General features: G+C 33.0%; 1 protein-coding gene across 3 annotated transcripts in view; it reads left to right on the top strand.

Moving 5' to 3' along the window:
• Window positions 1-20684, top strand: part of ARL13B (ADP-ribosylation factor-like 13B) — a 73624-nt gene extending 52940 nt beyond the window's left edge. For 2 of the 3 annotated variants that reach the window (XM_010847910.1, XM_010847908.1), the window contains 7 exons: window positions 1875-1980; window positions 2865-3067; window positions 5786-5900; window positions 9068-9290; window positions 11973-12089; window positions 13052-13120; window positions 20419-20684. In XM_010847910.1, the coding sequence (XP_010846212.1) occupies window positions 1875-1980; window positions 2865-3067; window positions 5786-5900; window positions 9068-9290; window positions 11973-12089; window positions 13052-13120; window positions 20419-20495 (910 nt within the window). In that variant the 3' untranslated portion in view covers window positions 20496-20684. The remainder of the gene's footprint in view (window positions 1-1874; window positions 1981-2864; window positions 3068-5785; window positions 5901-9067; window positions 9291-11972; window positions 12090-13051; window positions 13121-20418) is intronic. The other variant, XM_010847909.1, reaches the window with a different exon arrangement.
• The last annotated feature ends 598 nt before the right edge of the window (window positions 20685-21282 follow it).

The raw sequence follows: 21282 nt of genomic DNA, 5'->3' as shown, positions 1-21282 counted from the left end.
TGCAAAGACTGAAATTGCACAGTGCTGTTATGCTGTTTATTATATCAAAAATTCAAAATTAAGTTTTACCAGAGTGAAATATTTGTAGGAAAAATCATACATGAAATTTCTCTTGCATGACTAACTTTTCTTACACTTTTCTTTGCCTAATGTGTTATGATTTGAGGATGAGAGGCGGGACATTGCTATAATATCTATCAAAATATCATTTGTATTTATTCTTTGGTTTAGTAATCCCATTTCCTGAAGTCTGTTCCCACAATAAGGAATAATACCTTCACACACTTAAATACTCACAGCCCTTTTTGTAAAAGCGAAACATTGAGAACTACCCATAAACACTGCATGTAGTTCTTTAGTGGCTGAGTAAATGATGAAACATGCATATAATGAACATTTTGTTTATTAGTAAAGAATATAGTAATAAAGATGATTTCTTTATACTGCTTCAGAGTAATTTTAGGATTTACTGTTTGAAAAAAAAGCATAGTGATTCACAGAAGTGTATATAGTATGCTAACTTTGGAGGAAGAAAGGGAAGGTATAGAAACACATATAAACACCCGTTAACCAATCACTACCAGTGAATAGTCAAGGTGCCCAAATTGTGGTCTTTAAAATACCATTTTTTCCATGTTGAAAGTTCATTCATCCTTCCACTGTACCCTCCCTGACTTGTTTTTATAGTTAGAGGTTATAAGTAAAATTGATGATACTGCCATTTTTATGCAGTCTTTTCAGAGATATTGGTAGTGATGTTTTAGGAGTAAGCAGTGTTGTCACTGGGGGTGATACTGATTCAGAAACACTTAAAAGAATAAATTGTAATGTGTATCTGGTTTGGATCTGAATTTGGACATTACACTTAAAAAAGATATTGAAGAATATTAATTTTTTTCAGAGCTTAAGTGTGACAGTGGTATTAGAATATTTTAAAATTTTGGGGTGAAGTGATATGACTGATGGGAACATGGACGATAAATAGATGAGCAAACACGGTATCAATTTTTAAAGATAGGTGACAGGGTTCATTAGATTGATTATTCTACATACTTATGATATAATATATATTTTCCTGAAATACTACCAGACCGTTTCCAAGACAGTGTTTTATTACCTTTTGACCTCTGCCATCTGATTGGAAAATAGTTGTTTTTCAGTCGCTCAGTTGCGCCCGACTCTTTGTGACCCCATGGACTGCAGCACGCCAGGCTTCCAGGAAAACAGTATTTTGTGGTAATTCCTAACTCTTTTTAGAACTTGTTTTGGTTTTTTCACTTGTTCCCCAGTTTGTTCCTAATTGAGTATAAGGTTTTCTATGTCCAGTGCTGTGCTAAATACATTAGATAAAAGTGACCTCATTTCTCCAGTAAATTGCACTTTTATGTGAACACATCCACACCCTGGAAATACAGGTTAGCTCAAATAATACAAGCTTTGAATGAATATTTAGGTATGTGAAACACGATGCAGTTTGTATTTTAAAGAAGAGAAAAGACTTGGGATAAGGGCCTTTGCATCACAATGCAGCGAAGATAAGGCTCTAAGGTGAAAGGGGTAACTGATGGCTGAGTGCTGTGGAAACTAGTCCACTTCTTTTTCTGTTTGTACTTTGTTGTTGGCCTGTTGACCTATTGCTTGTTTTCTTGACATTTCTCTTTACTTGATTTCCCTTTTATAGGCCAAATCTTAAAAAATGTTTACAAACTTAAAGGAAAAATGATAGAATAAAAGATAGTACATTGTTCTGTAAAGCCAGCATGTTCTGTAATCAGCAGGTTTAAAACTTTGGAGTAGGAACTTGGTGAGAATGTTTTTAAGCAGCTGTCTGATTGTATATTTGCTGTAAATCCACTTCACTTATGTCTTTCTAGGTTGGCAAATAAACAGGATAAGGAAGGGGCTCTAGGAGAAGCTGATGTGATTGAGTGTCTTTCTCTGGAAAAGCTCGTCAATGAGCACAAGTGCTTGTGTCAGATAGTAAGTGTTGAGGCTTCTTTTGCCCTATAAATTATATTTGTTATAACTTAGTTTTTGTAAAGGTGGTAAGCAATAAGAGGGTAGGCAGCTAACAAAATAATTTATTAGTGTTTCTTTTTAAAATATTTTACCAGGAAATACATAATCTAACTGTTCATTTGAAATTACTTAATACAGTGATATTTGTTTTCTGTTTAGTTGTTACTGACTTCTTTAAAATATCTTCCATCATTTCAAAGACTTTAGATTTGATTTTGTTTCAACATTGCTGACAAAATATGTAAGCTATACAAACATGTTATTCTATAAATATTATAAAATGGTGGAAGTATAAATACACAACTTATACTTAGGAAAAGTTTATAATGAATTTTGAAAGATTATATTAGAGTTATCCTACAGTCTTAAAGATGAACTGAGGAATTTAATCATTTATTCTTGGTTTCAGAAAATGATTGTTAAAAGATGCTTAGTGCCATAAATTCCTTGGTGTAGGAAATTAAAAGTTTCTGCTATTTTTATTATGTAGTGTTAAATAGTAGTAGTATTAATAGTATTTTTAATAGGTAGTTTTCTTCTGTAAGTTCAGTTTTGTCAGTCAGTGATTTTGTTTAAAATTATCTAGCACTGCCAACTACTAGTGTCATAATCACTCTCAAAGCTTACAGGTATAATCCATAAAACATTTCAACTCATGTACATACTAATGTAGTAATCATTGCAAAGATGTATTTTATAAGTGAAAGAAGCAGGTGCTTTATGTCATTAATTTAACGAGTTAATTGATTTTGATTCTCCAGTAATTATACTAATGGTTTATGAATAAATATTTGTAGAGAACTTTTAGTTTTAATCTTTAAGTCAAATAAACTTCTGTTTTTAAGGAACCTTGTTCAGCAGTCTTGGGATATGGAAAGAAAATTGACAAGTCCATTAAAAAGGGCCTTTATTGGCTACTACATATCATTGCAAGGGACTTTGATGCCTTAAATGAACGCATCCAAAAAGACACAGCAGAACAACGTGCTCTTGAGGAGCAAGAGAAGCGAGAAAGGGCTGAACGCGTGCGAAAATTACGAGAAGAAAGGTAAAATGATTAATTATATAGCACGGTGCATATGAAAAGCCAGAAACACCTCACTTTTATGAATAGTTTTTTAGTTTGCCTATTCAGGTTTTTCTTGGTAAATTTTTTTTGTTTCTGTGGACTTAACAGGTTTGGTTGATAGAGTTCTAATTTTCCTAATGGTGGTATAGTAGTTATATTTATTGCTGAGGTATTTATCCGTCACAGTTTTACAATTTTTCTTTCCTTATTTCTTATGACAACCTTCAGTGCAGTGGTTCTCAATCCACAGGGTGATTTTGCTCCTCAGAAGACATTTGGCAATGTCTAGGAACATTTTTGCTTGTCATGGCTGGGAGGTGGAATGCAATTGGCATCTAGAGGGTGGAGGCCAGGGATGCTGCTAAATGTTCTGTGATGCACAGGACAGTCTCCCATAGGAAAGAACGTGTCGTAGACTGAGATACTCCTCATTAGTGTCAGTGAAGATAGAAGGTAAGCTGTTAGTGTGGATCAACCAGCTGAAGCAAAATGTGATCTTCAGCACTAGTTTTTGTCTGAAAAAATGAATTGCACCATCTCAGGTTTTAAAAACATGTTTTTAAAACTATTTTTAAAAAGTGTTGCCTAAATGGAAATTTTTAAAATGTTTAGCAAACTCTAAATTAAAAAAAAAATGTTTACATAAATTCTACCACAGAATCAGTTATAATAATATTCATGCTGGAATAAAATAATACTCAGATTTGATTACACGCATGCATGCTAAGTCACTTCAGTTGTGTCCAACTATGTGCGATCCCATGGTCCATAGCCTGCCAGGCTCCTCTGTCTATGGGATTCTCCAGGTAAGAATACTGGAGTGGGTTGCCATGCCCTTTTCCAGGGGATCTTCCTGACAGAGAGATCTAATTGGCTTCTCAGATTTGATTAGATGTTGGATTTAGTTCTTAATCCCAGGATTTCTCTTTCTTTCTTCATTTGATTGTTACATGTCAGGGGAGGGAAGAAACTAAAAGATTTCCAAGCGAGCCCTTGTGGCATCCAAAGTTGTCTTCCAGCTACCTAAGTAATATTGGCCTTCTGTGTGCTTTAACAGTTGCAGCCTGGTAGACAAGAACCCACTAACTGTCCTTGGTGATGCCTTTGTGAGGTGCTCCTTCGCACTGTCAAGGAAATCCTCTGATTACTGTTATCTTTCATTTAATTCAGAGTCAGGACTTACCTCTTGGAGAGATAACTTTTCTATCCTCAAGTGCTCAGTAACATGAGCAGATCAGTGACATAGGTCTCTCTTGAACCAATAAGAGGTTTTAGTTCCTGTGAGAATCTTTGATTTTCTATTCTAGTATATATTTTCATGATATAAAGCTAAGTACACCCAACCATTCATGTAAATATACCTTCTATGTAATTATGAAAACAAAATATATGGCCATAGTTTTCTAAAGGCTTCTTTGGTTTTCCTCTACTTAGAAAACAAGCAAAAAGGAAAAAAAAAGATTGAATAAAAGAAATTTAGTCTTTTTTTTTTTTCAGTTTTAGCTTTTTCCATAAAGATATTCCAGATCATGTTATGGCTGGCTTTTCTGGTACCCCTCTCCCCTTTCCTCCTTTCTCTTAGCCATGCCACTTGTGGTCTGAATCCTCTCCTGTTTAACAGAATCCATAATTAAATTTAGATGAGAGTGTTAAAAAAAAAACTTTTTATTGTTAAATACAATTTAATAGGTTTTTAGATTTTTATAGGTTTAGATAATTTTGAAAAAAACAGTAAAACAGCTATTATTGGTATATGAAAATAGTATGTTAAAACCAGATACCTGAAATTACTTACTAATAAATGAATAACATTAATAATGAATAAGTGTCCTGTAAGTATGTTTATATACAGAAAGCTTTCACATACATTAATTTACCTGAAATAGCTCTATGAAATAGGTATTTTGTCCACATTTATGGGAAAGCTGAGGCTCAAGTATGCAGATAAATGACCAAGGTCACAAAATTAGTAAATTGCAGATCACTAAATCTTGGCTTTCTAGGTTTAGGATGAGAGAATATATCTTTCCATCATAGAACTTAATAAACGCCATAGTAATGAACACTGACGTTGTTCTACTATACTTAGTCTACTTGCAGATCTAAAATAGTCATGTTTCTGTCTATAGCTGCTGCTTTTAATAATTTATTACCTTTATCTCTGGGGCAACATTAATTTTAAGTCACAGAGGTAATAAAAGTCTCAGTAGTAACTAATATAGAAATATTTATTTGATTTGAGTGGCAAAGGGCAATTTATTTTTATAGCCTTTTCTACTTATGCAAAGCAATAATTATCTAGTTCATTTATGATATAGAACTGTACACAGCTCTTAAGAGGTTTAACAGTAGAACTTATCTAGTTACTATTAGAGAAGAGGATAGCATTGGTTTGGGAGGGTAATTAATAAATTGATAAATATAAATCTTTATTACATAGAAAAATAATCTGTACTGCAGACATTAAGAAGTCAGTCATAGAGAATGTCATTTTTGTCATCATTTCTTTCTTTTAAAATTCAAACGATTAATCTTTACCTGGAGATAGCGGCCTGTTACCTGCATTAGGATAAATTCAAAGCCATATCCATATGTTTAAATACTGAATTTAATAGCCATAAACCTATTGCAAGTGTTCTTAAACATGGTTTATCATTTTCTCATAAGGAATTCCAAATTTTTTCCTTCAAAATATAGAGAACAAAGAGAGCAAGAACAGGCTGAACTCCATGGAACCAGTGGTATGGCTGAGTTGGACCCAGAACCAGTTATTGTTAATCCTTTCCAGCCAATAGCATCTGTAATCATTGAGGTATGGATAGTGGTGAATTAATTTTTATATTTTATAAAGTTGGAAGTTCAGAAAGGAGGTGAGGAGTAGGGAAAGGAGGCAGGGAGATAGAAGTATTTCTCCAGGGATTAATTATTTGTAAAAGAAATTAAAAGGGGCAGACAGGCTAAAGGTTTGCTGCTTTTTCCTCCTCTTCAATCTTCCCTTCTGATCTCTTATAAAAAGGATGGCTGCAGAATTCACTGAGAATGAAAATGAAGATAGGATATACAACTATCTTATCGTTCTGATAAATACATTTTGTCACATATCCTATAATAGTGTTTACTCTTATTTACATTGTCTTTATCCCTGTATATTGCTATTACTGTCCTTTTACAGTAATATTTACATGTTTATGAAGTATTAGAGTATGTAAATGACTTTCTGTCTATTTTCCCAGGATACTTAATGTTTGAAACTATGATATGTTCTTTTATATTTGAATATCATTTAATTTTAAATGTCAGAAGTTTAACTAAAATTAATTTGTAGATTTTAATCATAAATTAAGGGTGAGAGAGAGTGTATGTGTATGTGTGTGTGTTTCTATATCTGTCCGTCTGTGTATCTGTGTCTTTGTTTTCATTTTCTACTAATGTTCAGAGTTTGCATTGGTCCTGCTTAAATCACTCCCAGCAGCTATGCTTCCTCAGTGGCAGAGCTTCCTAAACCACCTCTTCATTCACTCAGAGCTTAATGTGGCAGGTGGCTCGCATGACCCACCTGTATGCTCCATCCCTCTTCCCCTATCACTGCCTCCTTCCACACAGGTATTCATCTGGAAAGGTGGATGATTATTTCTTCTTGGGGCTGCTGCTGAGGAGGGAGGCAGCTCCACAGGTAAGAAATTGATTGTATAGTTTTTGGTTGTTTTATTTTTACAAAATAGTTGGTACTATGAGATATTTGGTTTTAAGTTACTTAAGAAATGAAATAAATGGAAATAAATGATCCTTTTTATCAAGCAAGTTTTCTTCCCCCCAAAACTTCTCCTTTAAAATATTACCTGACATTTTTTTCCTTTGATTTTTATCACAGATAATGAAAATGGTGAGATGTTGGTTCCAGAATACACAATGAAACAATAGTAACAAACAGAGTTATATATAAGCATTTAGTATAAGAGAAAAGTGGCATTTCAAATCTGGGAGAAAAAATATATTGAAACAACTGAAGAGTCATTTAGAAAAAAAGTAAAATTATTGAACACTGTATACCAAATTAAATTTTAAAAGATTTAAATATTAAAAAAAGACACCTTAGAAACACTTGGATATAATACAGTTAGACATTTGTAAACTTGGAGGAGGAGAAACTTTCAAAGCAGGACAATGAGGCCACAAATCACAGAGTGAAAAATCACAAAATGGGAAAAATAAAGTAGATCTTATTATATATTCAGTTTTTAAAGAGATGTTCTACAAAGTTAAGGACAAAAAAAAATCTAATCGTAATGAAAAATATTTGAGAAACATGGGACCAAAAGAAAAGAGGAATCCTTAAAAAATTACTGTGTAAATAATGAGACTCTAATAGAAAAAAGGGCATTGGGTTATGATGGGTAGTTCCTTATAGAAAAAATTTAAATGGCAATAAGGATATTTTATAACTTACCTTCAGTAGTAATAAAAATAATAAATCAACACTGAGATAAAAAAGTATTTATTAGTTGGTGGAGATATAAAAGATTGATAATGATTAAAACCTGGAGGGGACAATGGCAATCCACTCCGGTATTCCTGCCTGAAAAATCCCACGGACAGAGGAGGCTGGCAGGCTGTAGTCCAAAGGGTCACCAAGAGTCGGACACAGCTGAATAACTGAGCATGATGATTAAAAAAGCACTAAAAAAGATGTGGGGTGGGGGACTTCCCTGGCAGTCCAGTGGTTAAGACTGCACACTTCCAATACAGGGGGTGCAGGTTCGATTCCTGGTGGGGAAGTAAGATCCTACATGCTGTGCTGTGCAATCAAAAAAAGGAAAGATATGGGAAAATATCACTCTTTCAATCCTTTTCCAGTGGTGTAATTTGACATTAGTTTTTATGAAGTAAAGTTTGTAGTATGTCACATTTTAAAATGTGCTTTACCCTTTGATCCAGCAGCATGACTGTTAGGAATTTATTCTGGAGAACTAATTCAATCATTGTATTTCTTGTAATAATGAAAAATTGAAAATCACGTCTTTGTCCATTGAGTGGGAGTTGGTAAAATAAGTTATGATAGAATTATTCAAAATAATAGTGTAACTGATGAAAGTAGTAATAGCTTACACATACATTATAATATAGGGAATCCCTGGTGGCTCAGTGGTGAAGAATCCACCTGCAATGCAGTAGATCGCCTGCAATGCAGGACATGTTGGTTCCATCACTGGGTCAGGAAGATTCCCTGGAGAAGGATATGGCAACCCACTCCAGTATTCTTGCCTGGGAAATCCCATGGACAGAGGAGCCTGGTGGGCTACAGTTCATGGGGTCGCAAGAATCAGATATGACTAAACTATAGCATACGACTAAACCATAGCTTAATATAATGCTTTCATAGCTAACACTACTATGTATGTATCATGCAATATTGTAAGCACTTCATAAATTGATTGACATAGAAAGAAATATGTATTCTTAAATCTTTGATTCTTTTCTGTTTAAAAATATACATGTGCTTGTGCTTAGCTGCTCAGTCCTGTCCGACTCTTTGTGACCCCGTGAACTACAGCCTTCCAGGCTCCTCAATCCCTGGGATTTTCCTGGCAAGAATACTGGAGTGGGTTGCCATTTCCTTCTCCAAAAATATACATAAATATGTACATATAGAGAGGCAGTCACATTTGTGTGTGTTTGAGGATATGTATGTCTGTATGTGTGGGATAGGCAAAGAAAAGCACCTCTGTGTGATTTGTATATCAAATAGTGATCATCTCTAGACTGTGGAATTACTAGTAATATAAGTGTTCTTTCTTTATACTATCTCTGTTTTCTGAATGTTTGGCAATTAGCATGTTTTAATGATACACTCAAATAATTTTTAATGGAAATATCAAAGTACCCTGAAGTTATATAATGCTCATGAATTATTTGATTTCTCCTTTAAGCTATCTTAGATATGACCATTATATTAAGAATGATACATTTCATTTTTGTCAGAATGAAAAAAAACTTGAAAGAGAGAAAAAGAGGCAAAATACAGAAGACAGTGATGGCTGCCCCCTGAAACATAAAATGGAGCATGAGCAAATAGAGACACAGAGCCAGATCAGTGACAGTAGCCAAAAAAACAGTGAGTTTGGAGTAGTAGAAAATTATAAGGAGGCATTAACACAGCAGTTGGAAAATGAAGATGAGACAGACTGGAGATCATCAGAATCAGGTGATAAATCTAGTTATTAAAAATATATAAAGTATTTATTTTTATGCTCATTGTGTTTATTTTTAAGTTTTATGTATTCTATGTGACATATAAATAACATTATATAAAACTTAAAAATACTCTTTCATTTGTCATGGTTATTTTCACAAAGAAATATAAGATTTTTTCATCTCCAAATGCAATGTTTATTATGTTTTTTTCATGAATTTTAGTTCATTAGTTTGCTAATTTATGTTTTTATTCATGATGTCTTAAAACCTAGCCCTTTGTAACTGAAAAGAATTTCAGCTGAAAATTCCATTTTCAGTAATTAGGAATATTGCATAGCCCCAGAAATCCTTAGAGTGTATTTAAAACGTTTAAAATTCTTGGAGGGTTTGTTTTGTTTTTAATCTTCATAAAGTTATAGTCAGTGTCATTTTCTTTATTTACTTGTGAGTTTTAGGAGATGCAGACATAATTGAACATTTTGAAAGCTTTGTGGCAGAAACCAACACAATATTATAAAGCAATTATCCTTCAATTAAAATAAATTAAAAATATAATTTAAAAGCTATTTTATTATCAAATATCCATTTTCCTCTTATTTTAATATTATATGAAATCTTTATGGTTACCTTTCTTTTTATAAACTAGTTATGTGATTTAACAGGAAATTTATGTCTTTTGGTGTCATAGAGAGAGACCCTTTGGACTCACACAATCTGAGGCAGCATCCAGACTTTCTCATCTACTAGATGTATGTTATGTTATGTAGTGTTCTTCAGTCCTTGTTTTTCTCATCTCAAAAATGGAGTTTTCATCTTTTATTTTTTTCCATCAGGCTTTTAGATTTCCTTATAATAAAAGTAACTCTACAATGTTCCTAGCACAGGGCCGATACATGAGAGATACCCAGTAACCATTGCTTCCTTGCCGTTCTTAGTTGGTGATACAATAACTAGGTATATGATGTATTTATAGGGATAGTATATAATAATTTTTGTATAGTATTAAAGAATTTAATATGGGGTCTGCCCTGTTGGCTCACAGGTTAAAGCGTCTGCCTGGAATGCAGGAGACCCAGGTTCGATCCCTGGGTCGGGAAGATCCCCTGGAGAAGGAAATGGCAACCCACTCCAGTATTCTTGCCTGGAGAATCCCATGGACGGAGGAGCCTGGTGGGCTACAGTCCACGGGGTCGCAAAGAGTCGGACACGACTTCACTTTCACTTTCACTTTCAAAGAGTTTATGAAAACAAGATCTCAGTCCCTGAGATGCAGAGTACCAAACATGTATGTTTTGCTATATAAAAATACAAAGATTTGAAAATTATACTTTTTGTAATTTGGGAAGTTAGGGTATCCACATTTGTACCCATATCACTCTCTTAACAGAGTAAAACAAAATGTAGACTGTAAAGTGGCCTCTAAATATATTGGAACAACTCTTTCTAATAACGCTAATACATTGTTAAATAACAAAATGGTTTGGTAGATGATTTGAAAATATTATTTAACACAAAATTGTTATTTCACATATCAGTCCTGGGGTATATTTTTCCCATTATGTAGAGTAGGACACCAGGGACTTAGAAAGGTTGAGTAATTTGAGATCACATATCTCATCTGTGGCTGTGCTAAGATTCACTTCCCTCAACTTTCAGTCCTCTGTTGCATAACCTGTGCTCTTCCATGACCCTGACTTATTGCCCATGCTAAAGTACCATATGATTCTGGAAACTCTCTTTCCTTTCTCCCAGCTGCAAAGCTTATAGCTTTAATTGTAAAAGGATGTCTCTGTTTATATCTAGAATAAAATATTCTCAAGTGACACTAATTTATTTAGAAAAATAATGAGTTTCTAGATATATTTGTATTTCTTACTGCTTTATAGGTTTCATAGATGTTGGCTGTTTCTTGTGTAACATAATTTCCATTTTAGAAAATGTATTATATGTATAAATTTAGTGATTTGGGATTATCAATTAAAATATTTCAGTGGCTCTGCTGTTTGATTATTTAGCTACTATGACATCCTGGTTTATGTTGTTAAAGTTTACATGTTAACAACATAGATTCACTTAAAATGTCTATATGTGCTTAAGTGAGAATTTGTAAATATTTTTAGAAAAATTAAGATTCAATTCTGTAAGATCTAATATGAGTTTTGGTTACATACATTTATGTTGAGCATCTTGGGCATTATTTTCATAGATAACGTGCTTTGGTTTGATTAGGGTCTTTTTTCCACATTTCAAAGGATTATTTTTGGGCTTAGATCTGGAATCATTCTGTATATCCTACTGAGATAAACCGATACCTCTCTTTTTCCCCCAGGTCATCCGTAGCTTTGTAGAAGTCTCTGTAATTAGATGATTCCATTTATTTATTATGACACTTGAAAAAAAATGTTACTTTTGGAAATATGGATTTTTTTTTTGTATTCTGAATCACTTCTCATAGAACTTAAAATACGACTTTTTGCCACTCGCTCATATTTTTTAATCATTCATTCAATAAACACTTACAAATATATTCTTAGAAAAGGAAAGTTCACAGTTCATTATTGGTAACAATTTTTAAGTTGAAGTTATATTTCTATGGTAATAATTATATCAATATTCTAATTCTGTTCTTTTTTTTTATTATAGAAGTAACTTTTTCCAAAAGGCATAAAGTTTCATGTTTATATTCTTATAGATAACAGTAAAAAGAAAGCTAAGAAACTAAGGATGAAAAGGAGCCACCGTGTAGAACCTGTTAATACAGATGATTCTGTTCCTAAGAGTCCAACACCACCCCCACCTCCTCCTCCTGGTGAGTAAATTGAAATTGATACTGAATTTAGAAATACTGCCTTAAACCGTAAAGAAAAATACAAAAAATTATGCAGTTATTCAGCATATTCATAATCTTGTGAATTTGTGAGAAACGTAGAATTCTTTGTTCCGTCTACTTAGTTCAGAATTTATCAACATAAATATTGATTTTTTTTATTCATAAAAAATGCTTTATGAAAGTAAAAAAAATAGTAAAAATTAATAAGACATCTTTACTTAAGTACCTCCTATAATGGATTCAGGTCCTGTTTGGAATATCAGTACCCAGATTGCTAAAGGGAATGTAATTGTAATGAATGGATGGTTAGTATGACCTTTTAAAAAATTGGGTCTTTCCTCCTGAAAATTAATGTTTGAAGCCAAGATGTTTGAATGTTTCCATTGTATTTCCAACATACATCCTGACCTTCTAACTATGTTATGGATATTAAATGAAATACTGTATATAAAGCACTGGGACATAGTAATTTTGAGAAATTTTTCATCACTAAGCATTGTACCTCACATATTCAGTAAATACCTTACAATGTATATGTTTGTAGTTTCCTTTTAGTCTTGCTAGAAGGCATAAGATGGTAACATTTTCCTTTGAGCCCCATTTTAGGACTTATTTCTGATATTCCACTTAATAAGTGTATATTTCTTTTAGCTTCTGTTGGGACTTAGATTAGTAGCCTAAGGTTATTTATGATGGTGGTGAGGACGCTTATGTTTTTATCTAAAGGGAAACAAAAACGTAAAGCAAGTATTACCAACCTAAAATTACATTTTAAAACAGAAACCATTTAAAAAGGGTTTATGGTTATTTGGTACTATATCATTGAATATGTATGAATTGACATTGAAGTTGTATACACTGCTGTCAAGAGAGGGATCCTCTTAACAGACCTAAAGAGATATTGTATAACAGTGTTTTTAAATGTCTTTCTTTTTCTTCAGTTGGCTGGGGAACCCCCAAAGTCACTAGACTTCCAAAACTTGAGCCTCTTGGTGAAACACGTCATAATGGTAATGCAAAAGGATCAGTTTTCAAATATCTATACATGTCACATTCATTTTTCTTTACCTCATTACTTCAATAAACTTTTACTTTGGGGAGCCTTTCAAATCCACAACCATCCTTTTTCATTATACTTCACTTTCATTTATTTAATTTTTTATTCTTAAGTGTCCTTTGCCTCAATGTAATTTAACATTTATCTTAGAAAACAGAGGTAAAGACCATCATAGCTTGTGTTTATCCATTATATATTAATGTAAATAGTTGTAAAAGAGAAAGATTTTAAGGCAGCTTAAATATGAGACAGTACAATTATGGTGTTAAAAACTTCATTGTCCTATATATGCTCAGTATACTCAATGATGCATGCATGGTCGTGTCCAGCTCTGTGACCCCATGGACTGTACCCTACCAGGCTCCTCCGTCCGTGGGAGTTTCCAGGCAGGAATACTGGAGTGGGTTGCTATTTCCTTCTCCAGGAGATCTTCCTCACCCAGGGATTGAACCCACGTCTCCCACGTTGTAGGCAGACGCTTTACCATCTGAGCCACTAGGGAAATTCAGCTTACTAGAAAGAAAATTACTAAAGTCTTCACTGAATCAAGAAAACACTTTTTTGGATGAAATTAACATAAGGTATAGTACAGCCAGTATAGGGTATAAGAGCTCCACCTGGAAACTTGAAAAAGGACAGTGGGGAATACAGAACTTCCCTTTACAACAGGCAGAAGTTCTGATTTCTAACATGCAAAAGGATGATTTATACATATAGAATTGTAGCTCAATAAAATTCATCAAGGACATCTCATTTCCTTTTTGATAATTCTGTTTACCTAATCTTGAACTTGGTTTCCTAAGAAGATCCATTTACTAGAAAAGAAAAATTCAGAAGTTTAATCTTGAAAAACATATATAATTTGAAATTACATCAGACTATATAAAATATTTTATTCAAAAAGTATTTAAATGTGCTGCTTGCTTTCTTTTTCTGAATACTGTATCAATAATGAACTATTTCTTCATAATCGTTCAGTTCAGTCGCTCAGTCATGTCTGACTCTTTGCTATCTCACGGCCTGCAGCACGGCCAGGCTTCTCCGTCCATCGCTAACTCCCAGAGCTTGCTCAAGCTCATGTCCGTCAGGTTGGTGATGCTATCCAACCGTCTCGTCCTCTGTCATCCCCTTCTCCTGCCTTCAATCTTTCCCGGCATCAGGGTCTTTTCCAATAAGTCAGTTCTTCGCATCAGGTGGCCAAAGAATTGGATCTTCAACTTTAGCATCAATTCTTCCAATGAATATTCAGAACTGATTTCTTTTATGATTGACTGGTTTGATCGCTTTGCAGTGAAAATTAAAAGATTTTGTTAATTTCTAAAGACAGAAGGTTTGTCCTTCAACTTCAGAATAACAGTGAAGTCACATGTCTTTTGGTGCTAACTTTACATCATGATGTTTTTGTTGACTATAATAGATTAGTTCCTGTTTATTTATATTTTGAAATTGTTTGTGTTAAAATATATTATCAGCTTAAATATTCAATATGTTGTTAGAAACAATTAGGTAGTGCTAATGTATGTGTATATAAATATATATACATGCATACATGTGTGAGAAGAGTTAATAAGCAGAAGAAATAAACTGTTCAAAGATGGAGAGGTGGGAAAACACATTGCTTAATTTGGAAAATAGTATAAAGTTACTTGTGACTAGAGCTTAGGTTCATGTAGGTGGAATAGGTAAGAAATAGGAAGTTTAAAGTTACAGAGAGATATTTAAACTAGAATTACAGCTTATAGCCAGATTGTTTAGGGCCTCACAAATATATTTAAGATGTCTAGACTCACTATAATTTTACAAGAGACAATATACATTTTTAACAGGGAAATAGTATTACAAGAGTTATTGTTTAGGACAGTAATTTTTGTCACTATGTATATATAGACTAGATTGGAGAAGGCAGTGGCACCCGACTCCGGTACTCTTACCTGAAAAGTCCTATGCATGGAGGAGCCTGGTAGGCTGCAGTCTATGGGGTCGCAAAGAGTTGGACACAATTGAGCGACTTCACTTTCACTTTTCACTTTCATGCATTGGAGAAGGAAATGGCAACCCGCTCCAGTGTTCTTGCCTGGAGAATCCCAGGGACGGGGGAGCCTGGTGGGCTGCCGTCTTTGGGGTTGCACAGAGTCAGACACAACTGAAGTGACTTAGCAGCAGCAGCAGCATAGACTAGATTGTGCCCACACTAAGGTTAGGATCCGAGTTAGAAGCTGTTGCAGTAGTCAGAGTGAGAAGTGAAGAATGGGAATGGCAATGGAGAATAAAAAGTGTGTTGAGAGAATATTTGAACAGTCATAAATTCTATATGAAGAATGAATGTATGGGATGAAAGAAAAGAGCAACAGAATATTATTTGGCTGAAGGGGCTAGAAGTTTGGTGCTATCTCTAATACTGACAATACATGAGGAGAAAGGAAACTTGCTTTGGAGGTGTCTATAGGCTTATCTATTTGGAAATGTCTATAAATCAGTGCAAATAAGATTCTGGAACTCTGGAGAAAGGGGACTCAGGTGGGTGGAAGGGCATGTAGGTAGTTCTTGTTTTGTTTTTCAGTTGTCATCACGTAATAGAAATGCCTTGTCCCTAATAGATGTTGTATATTTGCTTATTGAATGAATGCAGTTGAAGGAATGATAGTTTCCTGTTTCTGAGGGAAAGTATGTAGAATAAGGAGAAGAGAATGGTAGTATCTGGGGGAACATTAGATAAAAGCAACTAAAAAAGAGATTGAAAATGGGCTAATAAGAAGGTTGTTTTTCATTGGTTTTGTTTTTCTTTGTTGTCCTATATTTTTAAATTAGAACTCCTAGAAAATAATTATAATGAATTAGTTAAATTTAAGACCACTGTTATTCTAATATATCAGTTAATTTTAAGTAGATCAATAAATTAACTTCTCAAAGCAGAAAATTAAACATTCTAACTTCACAAGTTTTAAAATATCTTCATTATTTTTTTCCCATAAATTTTAAGTCAAAGTATACCTTGTATAGCTAAAAAAAAGTATAATCAACTCTGTTTTCATTATGGAGAAGAAAGTAGGTATAACAAATTTAAAATTTTAATTAAGTTTAAATTAATTTTTAATATTTATTGGGAGATTTTTGTTTAAGATGCTGATAGTTGCCAATTTTATCATCGCATCCTCTTCTCTTTCCTAACTATTAATATATATTTATTTGAATGTGGTTGATGGGAAGTAGACAACAGACATATAATGGGAAATAATTAAGGGAAAGGGAAATAATTAAGTTAACTGCATTTGGGTTTGGCACTTAAAATTATTGAGATGAAAACTAATTTTTTATAGTCAAATTAGGAATTAAGGCAGATTCTTATTTATTCTTTGATTACAGACATTGATTCCTTGATGGCAGTTCAATTTTACTTTTCTAATTGCTTTATTTTCTCTAAACCTCACTCTGGGTAATACGTAAGACATACATTCAGAGAATAGACTTAAAAACTGAATCTATATTCACTTTGTAGACACTCTTAATCCATACTTCATAAACGTTATGCATTATGAGAAATAAACATTGTTGGCCAAAAGTGCCAAGTATAAAACTAAAGAATATTTTCAAATCTTAAAATATGAATGAATATTATATTTTGTATGTTAAGTTTGAAGCCCTTTATTAAAATGGGTATCAATTAATTTGGTCATATCAGTTGGTCAGTATGGTCAACTTATATCCCCTACAGTTAAGGGAATAAGAAACCTGTTTTGTATAGAACGTTATAATTTTCTGGCAATGAGATAATACAGAATCAACTGCAGTTGATACTTCTTGTCATGTGTATGTGATTTGGGTTCTTTTCAATTCTAGAAGTAAAACATAATAGAAACTATTCATTCTGGTTTAATCATGAGTTCTGTGATATGTTAAAATTCTTGTTAATTTTGAAAGCAAGAAATTAGAAAAGGCATACTTTAAATTTATCAAAATAATTGTATCTTATAATTTTATTAATAGCAGTATAATAACTGTATACTATGTCCCTGGCATTTTGCTAAGCACTTTTAAGTACATTATCTCATTTTAATTCCTCTAATAGCCTTGTAAGATGGGCAGTTTGTGTGTGAGAAACCTACACCCAAGCTCACACAGCTATAAATGACACAGAATTTGAAGTTAGGTCTGTCCAGCTTTGAAATCCATATTTTTAATTCATTTTATTAACATTGTTATATTAAGATTTCTTAGAGCATCATGGCAGCTTAGTATTCGCTTTAAATTTGTAGTTGCTTGAACAATCATTTTCTCCTCTAATTTTTTTTTAAGGAGAGAATATACAGTTTATTTAAAAATTTTTTTTTAAGTAATGACATAATTGTGGCAAATATAGTATTGTCTATGGTACACTCTGGTAGAGGCTGCAAACTGATGACACAAGAGCACCTCTCATTGTTGAACTGAATTGATGCTCAAAATGTTTGAAATAGGGGTGTACATGATGTTGATAAGTCTCATTATTGGTGGTGCTAACCTTCATCATTTGAATAAGGTGATATTTGCCACATTGTAAAATGTTACTATTTTCTTTGTAATTAGTAAATATCATAGACGTGATACTTTGGGATATGCAAATATTCTGTTCTCCACAAACTTTAGCTTCTGTTTTAGCATCTGTTATTGGATTGTGTGTGCAATAATTTTTACTGTGATATTTGCCTAATTGTAATTTTCTGTTACTCTTTCTTACATTGAAATTTATTCAATTTCATTATTTTATTTTTATTTTTTCCTTCCAGTTTTATTCAAATATAATTAATCTAAAGCACTGTATAAGTTTAAAGTGTATAGCATAATGTTTTGACTTACATACATCATGAAATGGTTGCCACAGTAAATTTAGTGAATATGCATCATCTCATACAGATTAAAAAGGAAAAAAAAAAAGAAAAAAAATTTTTTCCTTGTGATGAAAACTCTTAGGATTTATTCTTTTAACAACTTTCATATGTAACATACAGCAGTGTTAATTATATAATTATATTAATAATGTTTTACATTACATTCCTAGTACTTATTTTCTAACTGGAAGTTTGTATCTTTTGACCACCTTAATCACCATACAAAGATACTGTTATTACTGACTGTATTCCCCACTCTGTACATTTCATCCCTGTGGCTTATTTATTTTGTAACTGGAAGTTTGTGCCTCTTAATTTCCCTCACCTGTTTCCCTCATTCCTGCACCCCACCTGCTGCCTTGCCGTCCCTCTCCTTTGTCCAGCAACCGTCCGTTTGTTCTCTGTATCTATGACTCTGTTTCTGTTTTGTTTGTTCCTTTGTTTTTTTGTATGTTTTTTAGATTCCACACATAAGTGAAATTATACGCTATTTGTCTTTCTTTGACTTATTTCACTTAGCGTAATACTCTCTAAGTCCATTCATGTTGTCAAAAATAGTAAGATTTCCTTTTTTTTATTGGCTTATTATTGTGTGTGTGTGTGTATCACATCTTTATCCATTCATCCGTTGAAGGGCACTTAGTTTGCTTCCGTGTCTTGGCTACTGTGAATAATGCTATAATGAATATAGGAGTGCATATATCTTTTTGAATTAGTATTTTTGTTTTCTTTGGAAAAATACCCAGAAGTGGAATTGCTGGATTGTATGGTAGTTCTATTTTTAATTTTTGGAGGAATTGCCGTACAGTTTTGCATAGTGGCTGCTGTGCTGTTTGCATTCCTACCAACAGTGCATGAGGTTTCCTTTTCTTTTGTTATTTGTGTTGTTTTTGATGATAGATATTCTAACAGGTGTGAGGTGATATCTCATTGTGGTTTTGATTTGCATTTCCTTGATGCTTAGTAATGTTGAACATCTTTTCATGTGTCTATTGGCCATCTATCTGTTTTCTTTGCAATAAAGTATTTTCAGATCTTCTAGCCCACTTAAAAAAAATTTTTTTTTTGTTTTTGGATATTGCATTGTATGAGTTCTTTGTGTGGTTTGGATATTAACTCCTTATTGGATGTATTATTTGCAAGTATCTCCTCCCATTCAGTAGGCTCTTTTGTTGATAGTTTCCTTGCTGTGTGGAAGCATTTTAGTTTGATATAGCCCCATTTTTTATTTTTCCTTTGTTTCTCTTGATTGAGGAGACATACCTAACAAATATTAAGACCAATGTCCAAGTGTGTACTGTCTATGTTTTCTTATAGGAGTTTTGTGGTTTTGGATTTTATGTTTAGTCATTTAAAGTTTATTTTCATATATGGTGTGAGAAAGTAATCCAGTCTGATTATTTTGCATGTGACTCTCCAGTTTTCCCAGTACCATTTATTGAAGAAGCTGTCTTTTCTCCGCTGTATATTCTTTCCTCCTTTGTCATAGACTTTTGTTAGTGGCAGCCTTAGAGTTTGCAATATACATTTACAACTAATCTAATTTTGCAAGCTGTTTTCTAGGGCATGTTCTCGCATGAGGTGCTAGTATCTATTTAAGACCCCCTTAGGCCACTTGGCCAGACAAAATGGATGCTGAGGCAGCAGTATCATGGAGCCGCTTAGCTGAACTCTGGCATGTGCGAAACTGGAAATGGGCCCCTAAATACATTTTTAATATATTTATTTCAAGTGACCTTGAACACCTTTGCTTCTAGAATAATTTTTGAATAATAGGCCAGAAAAACTGAAGTTTCCATATGCTAATGTTTATAAACCAATTTATGATAATTAAGGGCTGGGAACTTATTATGAAGTAAAAATTAAGACTGTTTTTGTATCAGATATGCCCTATATCAATGAACTATACTGAAGTATCATTGTAAAATATTCCTAATACCAGAACACTAAGATAATTAATTTTTCTTACCAAATTCTTAGAAGTAATAGACATTGGATAAGAACATGGATTGTACAAATACTGATTTTATTAGGGCTTTGGCAACAGGTTCCATTAGTTTTGGATGTTTGTTATTTGTTTTGTTTCTGATGTGAACACTTACTTGGAAATAATAATAATATATATATTAGGTGCAGCTTTATATTAAATCAGTAGAGATTAATTTATAACCTTGAGTTAAAAATTTACCCTAGTGATTGTTTTTTGAATTTATTCAACTTTTTTCCAATTCAGACTTTTTTCCCCAATATGCTGTATGCAATGCTTCACTTACAAGGTCAGAGTTTCTTACTCTTTTAAAGGTGTTGGTTGGAAATAAATGAATTGTGTCAGAAATCTTGATTTACCATAACAATTACATATTGTTGGTATACCTTGTTTACATAGATTTCTATGGAAAGCCACTCCCTCCCGTGGCTGTGCGACAGAGACCTAACAGTGATGCTCACGATGTCATCTCATAACCAAGTCATATGGATGTGCTCTCTTCACATCAGCAAGATGAACTGGAGGACCTTCTTTCTCAATAGAGGAAAACCTTGAATGTCGATGACTGGGGCAAGATAACCATAGCAATATCAGTGAGCCAAAGACCTGACTGTTCTGATAATTAATTGCTTATCCATGGCTTTCATGGTTTAAAAAAAAAAAAAGACCAGCAAATGGGATGAGCATTTGGAACAAGTTAGCAAGAGTTAGTGTTGACTCTGGTTTATACATCCTCACTCATGGGTGTATTCCTGAAGGAAAACCTGTTCAAAAAGAGCCAATGGACTCTGTATACTTCCTTTACTATTTAATAGTCTTTATTTCTTTATTTTAAATGTTTGTAAGATATATGTGCATGGAAAGGGGATTCTTGGGAATTTATAACCTCAATTTTTAACTTTTTATATTTTTCTAAAATTTTGTTTAAGGATTTTAATTACTATGATATTGACTGTGCACTTTTCTATAGATACTTTGTTTCAACTGTGTCTGAAAAATGGAATAGATTTACTTGACAGACATGAACTATACAAAGGAGATATATTTATATGGTTTGAAGTATGTTTTATAATAGTATTGTTCTTTAGTTATACATCTTAATTTGACCTTAAGATATTTTTAAAATAGATTCTCACATTTTACCAAATTATATTATTTGAAAGCACTAATTAATTGAATGTTTGTTGCTGTTTGTTTTCTTTGATGACATTCCCAATAAATGAAAGACACTTGCAATTCCTTTTGACTTAAATGTTTTTTAAG

This window comes from Bison bison, unplaced genomic scaffold (assembly GCF_000754665.1).
Source record: "Bison bison bison isolate TAMUID 2011002044 unplaced genomic scaffold, Bison_UMD1.0 scf7180017864258, whole genome shotgun sequence".
Classification (NCBI taxonomy): domain Eukaryota; kingdom Metazoa; phylum Chordata; class Mammalia; order Artiodactyla; family Bovidae; genus Bison; species Bison bison.
This window is presented reverse-complemented; position numbering and strand designations above follow the sequence as displayed.